This window comes from Petaurus breviceps, unplaced genomic scaffold (genome assembly GCF_028583685.1).
Source record: "Petaurus breviceps papuanus isolate PSGF00001 unplaced genomic scaffold, PetGlider_PUasm1.0 174, whole genome shotgun sequence".
Lineage (NCBI taxonomy): Eukaryota > Metazoa > Chordata > Mammalia > Diprotodontia > Petauridae > Petaurus > Petaurus breviceps.
This window is the reverse complement of record NW_027185761.1, coordinates 75,767,656-75,773,036: the sequence shown is the minus strand read 5'-3', so window position 1 is coordinate 75,773,036 and position 5,381 is coordinate 75,767,656. Positions and strand designations below refer to the sequence as shown.

The following is a 5,381-nucleotide window of genomic DNA, read 5'->3' as shown; positions in this document are numbered from 1 at the left end:
TCCATCCATCCATCCATCCATCCATCCATCCATCCATCCATCCATCCTTCCATCCATGCATGCATTCATCCATGCACACATATATACATACACCCATCCATCCATCCATCCATCCATCCATCCATGCATCCATTCATCCATTCATGAATTCATCCATCCATGCATTCATCCATGCACACATACATACATACACACACCCATGCATTCATCCATGCACACACACATACATACATATACCCATCCATCCATCCATGCATCCATCCATCTGTCCATCCCTGAGTTCATACATGCATGCATACATACATGCATGCATCCATCCATCTATGCATCCATGTATCCATCCATCCATGCATGCATTCATCCATGCACACATACATACACACATACACCCATCCATCCATCCACTCACCCATCCATCCACCCACCCATCCATCCATCCATCCAAACATCCATGCATCCATCTATCCATGCATCCATCTGTCCGTCCATCCCTGCATTCATCCATGTATACATACACCCATCCATACATCCATGCATCTATCCATCTATCTATTCATTCTCTTTGGCCCTAGAAGGCAGAGCTGGGAGAAATCAGTCAAAACTGAAAAACTGAAATACTCCAAGTCAGGGAAAACTCTCTAACAATGGGAGCCATCCCAGAGTGGGACAGGCTGCATTGGAGGCTGATTAGGTCCCCTCCCTGGACATCTTCCAGCAGAGGCTGCAGGGCCACTTGGGAGGAAGGATGCTTCCAGCTTGTTCGAGGACTGACTGTGCAGGGCAGTCTTTGATGGCTTTTCCAACTTGGAGAATCTGTGAGCACCACACTCCTCTGTAAGTGCTTGCTGACTGACCGCCAGATTCTGGCTCCTGGCTCCAGGCCCAGACAGCTGCCTTGCAGCTCTAACGTGTGCTGCTTGGGATGGGGAAATAGTCAGGGAGGAGGGACGGTACATTCTTGGCCTGGCCTAGGCAGGCACCCAGTCCCTGCAAGGTGCCTTTTTTGGCCTTATTATCAAAGGGAAGTCATTTAGGGATCCACATCCTGGTCCAGCATTGTTTGGGGAGGCCAAGACCCTGAGAGCACTTCTGCCTGACAGGTGGCCAGGCCCAGGGACCTCTCCATGTTCCTTCAGAGGACACAAAACAGGATAAGCCCCCAGGTCCTTCAGATCTGGCCTCTAGGGTCCTTGGTCCCCAGGCTGCCAAAGCACTTTTCCAGCTGTGGCCTGGAAGGCAGGGCTGACTTAGTATCCTCCCTTTTCAACCCCACCCACAAGTGGAGTTCCCATGACTCCCTCACCTTCTTCCCCTACCCTACCCACGGGTCAGGAAAAGATCTGATAAACTAATTCACACTCAAGTGTTAATGGCTGATAATGGCTTCAGGGAGGGGGCCTGGGCTGTACTCTCACAGAATAATGGAGTCACATGGTCTTAGATGTGTCCACCATCTTTTCTCCTTCAAGATTCAATTTGGACATGATATCCTTCCTGGTTCCCCAGTTGCTAGTGACCTCCCTACCCTAAACAGATTTTGTGTATCCTTGTGTAGGTACCTGCTGCCTAGATAGTATGTTCCTTGAGGACAGGGATTCTTTTATTTTGGTCTGGGTATCCCCAGTGACCGGCTCACACTAGGTGCTTGCTGATTGGAAAGGCTCTTAGGAACCAGCTGGACTTAAGAGGCAGACAGAAATGTCACCTCCAGGAGGTCCTCTGTGCCCAGCCTAGTTGCTGGATTTTAAACATTCCAGCAGGGTTTATAGAAGGGTAGAGGACAGCAGGCCCAGTCTTGAACAGAATATCAATACTCAGGATCCCAAAGCTGCCAGGGTCCCCAGGGTGCTTCCAGAGAGGGGTGTGGTTCTCTGTACTGGGAAGGCCTCCCCCCACCCAGGGCTGTGGCTACTTTGGGAAGGACGTTGACCCTCTGGACTAGCCAGAGACCAAAGGAAGGTGTCGCCCCCAAGAGAGACAAAGCCTGGAAGAGAAAGGATGTGATTTAGGCAGGAAGGGAACACGGCTGGTGCCTTCTGCTCCCTCAGACTGACCGGTGGGAGTGGGCTGGGATGTGTTCTTTTGGACTGAGGCCAGAATGAGGGGCAAACAGGGAAAATCTCCATAAGAGATCCTGCAGCAATGGGACAGGACATGTGTGCCTCCCTGGGTTCAAATCCTTGGTCTGTCTTTCCTCTCCAGGCAGTATGACCTGTCATGTAGACTCCAGAGGGAAGTCCTGCTGGGGGGTTAGGCTGGCCCAAATGACCAGACCTCATGAAATCGGGGTCTGGGGACCTGAGAAGACTTGGGCTGAGTCCCCTTCAGACACTCTCTAGCTGTGTGAGCCTTAACAAGGCCCTGAGTCTGCTGCTGCTCCCCCACACACCCTACACCCCTCCTCCTGGGTGTTTCTGCAGAGGGCTGTGGTCTGCAGTTATGGGGGAGGGGTACATCCTTCCCAGCTCCCCTCCCAGCTTCCTTGTTTCCACATTCCTTCTGACAACTGTCCTTCCCTGATCTCCCTCCCTAAGCTCTTGCCTCTTTGGACCCCAGGTTCACAGTATCACAAAATATCACATCAGAGATGGAAAGTGCTCTAGCAGCATCCAGTCCAACAGGGACCTGATCAGGAATCCCCCACCAGCATCCATTAGAAGTGCTCATTCAGCTTCCCTTGGAGATCTCTAGGGATGGGGAACTCACTACCTTATGAGACAGCTCTACCCACTTTGGGTAGGGTCCTCTAAAAGTCTTCCCTTTAGGTTTCCCCATGTGTCCTGCTGTCCTCACTCCTTCTCCCTAATCTCCCACCTCCTTCCCTAATAAATTTTCCCCAGCACACATCCTGGGGTTTCAGTGGGAGCAGGGGAAGTGGGGAGAGGAGTGGAGATAGGGAGAAGGGAGGAATCCCAGGCCCTCAGAGGCAAGGGGCCACCTCTGGACCCTCCCCGCCCACATGAAGACCAGCCAGGGATGGAACTCCAGAGGAAAGACCAGAGGAGGGGAGGTGGAGGGGAAGGGCACATCATAGGCTGCCTTGGTCCCCCCTTTGGGGGGAGCATAGACAAAAGCCAGGAGACTATGGGGTATTCAATATTCATACACCTTTATTTGTTCATGTGATGCCACATAGGTGGCAGTAGTTGCCACATAGGCATAGACAGGGGCCCACAGATTGGAAATGAGGAAGGAATGGGGATGGTTCTGCCCCCAGCCCTGTGGCCAGGAAGCTCCTGACCCAGCCATGGCAGGGGGTGAGGAGAGAGGTTCAGAAGGCCCTTTCTCTATGCCCAGGGCCTGGGGCACCTGGGGAATAGACACTCAATCGCTTCATGCCAAGAGTCAGGAATCTCAGAGTCCAGACGCTGCCTTCCCTGAACTCCCTGGGCACCTGGTCTCAATGGCTTCATCTGTCCAATGGGCAGGATCACCCCGTGGTATATATGTGAAAGTGCATAGCAGCAAAGGGAAAGATGGGCTGGGATACTGCCACACCCCTGGATCCCGGACTGAGGGTCTCCATTTTCTTCTGGATGCTTGGGCATGTGGAGGCCTGGCTGCTTGCGGAGAAGGTGTGCATGGAGGCAAGTGGAGGAGAGGGTCCAGGACATTGGCCCCGCTTGGGATCTGGTTTCTATATCTCCAGGCCATTGACCTGATGGAGTGCCCTGGCTCTGCTGGCCAAGCAGACCCCTGGAATGTTGGGGGGAAGGGAGCAGGGAGAGAGGCTTGAGCTGTGGTCACCCTGTCTCTATAGCTGATGTGGCTGGACCAGCTCCCAGCAAACAGATGGGCACAGGAGCCGTGGGCAAGGTCATTCAGGCCTGCCCTGACCTAAGGCTGCAGAACAGGGACCCAGACGGAGCTGCTGGCTCAGGCCATCCTCAATGGGCAGAGTGACCTTGTGGTGAGCTTGGTCTGGTCTACACTGGCAAACAGAGGACTGGAAGCTTGGGTTTTATCACATACTTCAAGGGGGAGAAATTACCCACTCAATTCAAGAAAAAAAATGATGCTTAGACAAGATGATTTCATGAGAGCTTAACCAAAGGCCCCAAGGATCTTGGTGGGGGTGGAGGTGGAGGTGGGGATGAGGGAGGGAGAGGGGTGGGTGCGTCCTCCGCTGGCCCTGAGCTCTCTTACACTCTCCATGGCCACAAGCTCCTGCCATCACTGCTAGAAGATGGTTTGGAGGGCAGCTTGTGCGCTGCACCCATTCCACAGATGGAGAATCTGAGACTCCTTAAAGGGTAGAATTTGGATCAGGTGGTGGGGCAGGGGAGTCGACTGGGGGCAGAAAGCTTTGCAGGTTCCCCTCACTCATGTGGTGTGGACATGCTACCTAGCCCTTGTGATAGAACGCCCTTCCAAACCTCAGTCCAGTGCCCCTGGGGGCTGCGCTGAAGCGGTCCCTTCCTTCTCCTGGGTCCCAGGCTTGGGGAAACAAGCCTGAACATGTGGCCCCCAGGCACCCAGCTCGAGAAAGAGGAGGCAAGGAAAGAGAAAGAAAGATGCTGAGACAGCCCCGGAGGCCAGGAGCCCTGGCGGGCCCTCGCGTCTCCAAGGCAGCTGGCTTGCAGAGTCTATAACATGTACATCTGCCCCCGCCCCCCTCGCCCCCCGCCCCACTCCGAGGAGGCGGGCCCTACTTGGGCTTCATCTCCACCCGGGAGTTCAGGTCCTCCGCGTCCAGGTCATATTCTTCCACCTGCCCGCTGCTCCAGACCTTCATGCGGTCCGTGAGCTCGCTGCTGCGTGGGGCCAGGATGAAGTCGTAGATGAGCGCAGCGAGGGCACCCCCGATGAAGGGCCCCACCCAGAAAATCTGGAAAGGGAGGAGGGAAGCTTCAGAGAGGGAGCAGCTGCCCCAAACGGGCTGTTAACCCCATTTCACAGACTAGGACACTGAGGCCCAGAGACGGAAAGGGATTTACCCAAGGACAGTCGGGAAGGGTTAGAGGGGCGAGAAGGCGTGGGCACGCCCCCTCCCCTCCTGGCCTCTGTACCCCGACGCAGCCCAGCTCTCCCTCAGACCTCCGGGCACCGCCCCCGCTTCGGGCCCTTGAAACCCCGCCCTCCTCTCTTTCTCCTTCTTGCTCACAGTCACCCAAGAAGTCTGTCCATCCCCCTTCCCCCGCCCCGGAGTGAGGCCGGGACCCCACACACTCACCCAGTGGTGCTCGAAGTTGTTGGCAATAACCGCCGAGCCGAAGGAACGCGCAGGGTTGATGCCGCAACCGGTGTAATCAATCTGTGTCAGAAATTGTACATTGTCCATAAGAGATGGGGGTGGGATGGAGGTACGGGAGGGGGGAGAAGGGAGGGGAGAGAGAGAGAGAGAGAGAGAGAGAGAGAGAGAGAGAGAGAGAGAGAGCCTT

At 54.9% G+C, this 5,381-nt stretch overlaps 1 protein-coding gene across 1 annotated transcript in view; it reads right to left on the bottom strand.

Annotated features, from left to right (window-relative positions):
* Positions 1-3,092: 3,092 nt before the first annotated feature.
* Positions 3,093-5,381, bottom strand: part of AQP1 (aquaporin 1 (Colton blood group)) — a 14,279-nt gene continuing 11,990 nt past the window's right edge. The window contains exons 3-4 of the mRNA XM_069084590.1: positions 5,174-5,319; positions 3,093-4,828 (exon numbers count right to left, since the gene is read on the bottom strand). Coding sequence (XP_068940691.1) covers positions 4,649-4,828; positions 5,174-5,319 — 326 coding nt within the window. The 3' untranslated portion in view covers positions 3,093-4,648. The remainder of the gene's footprint in view (positions 4,829-5,173; positions 5,320-5,381) is intronic.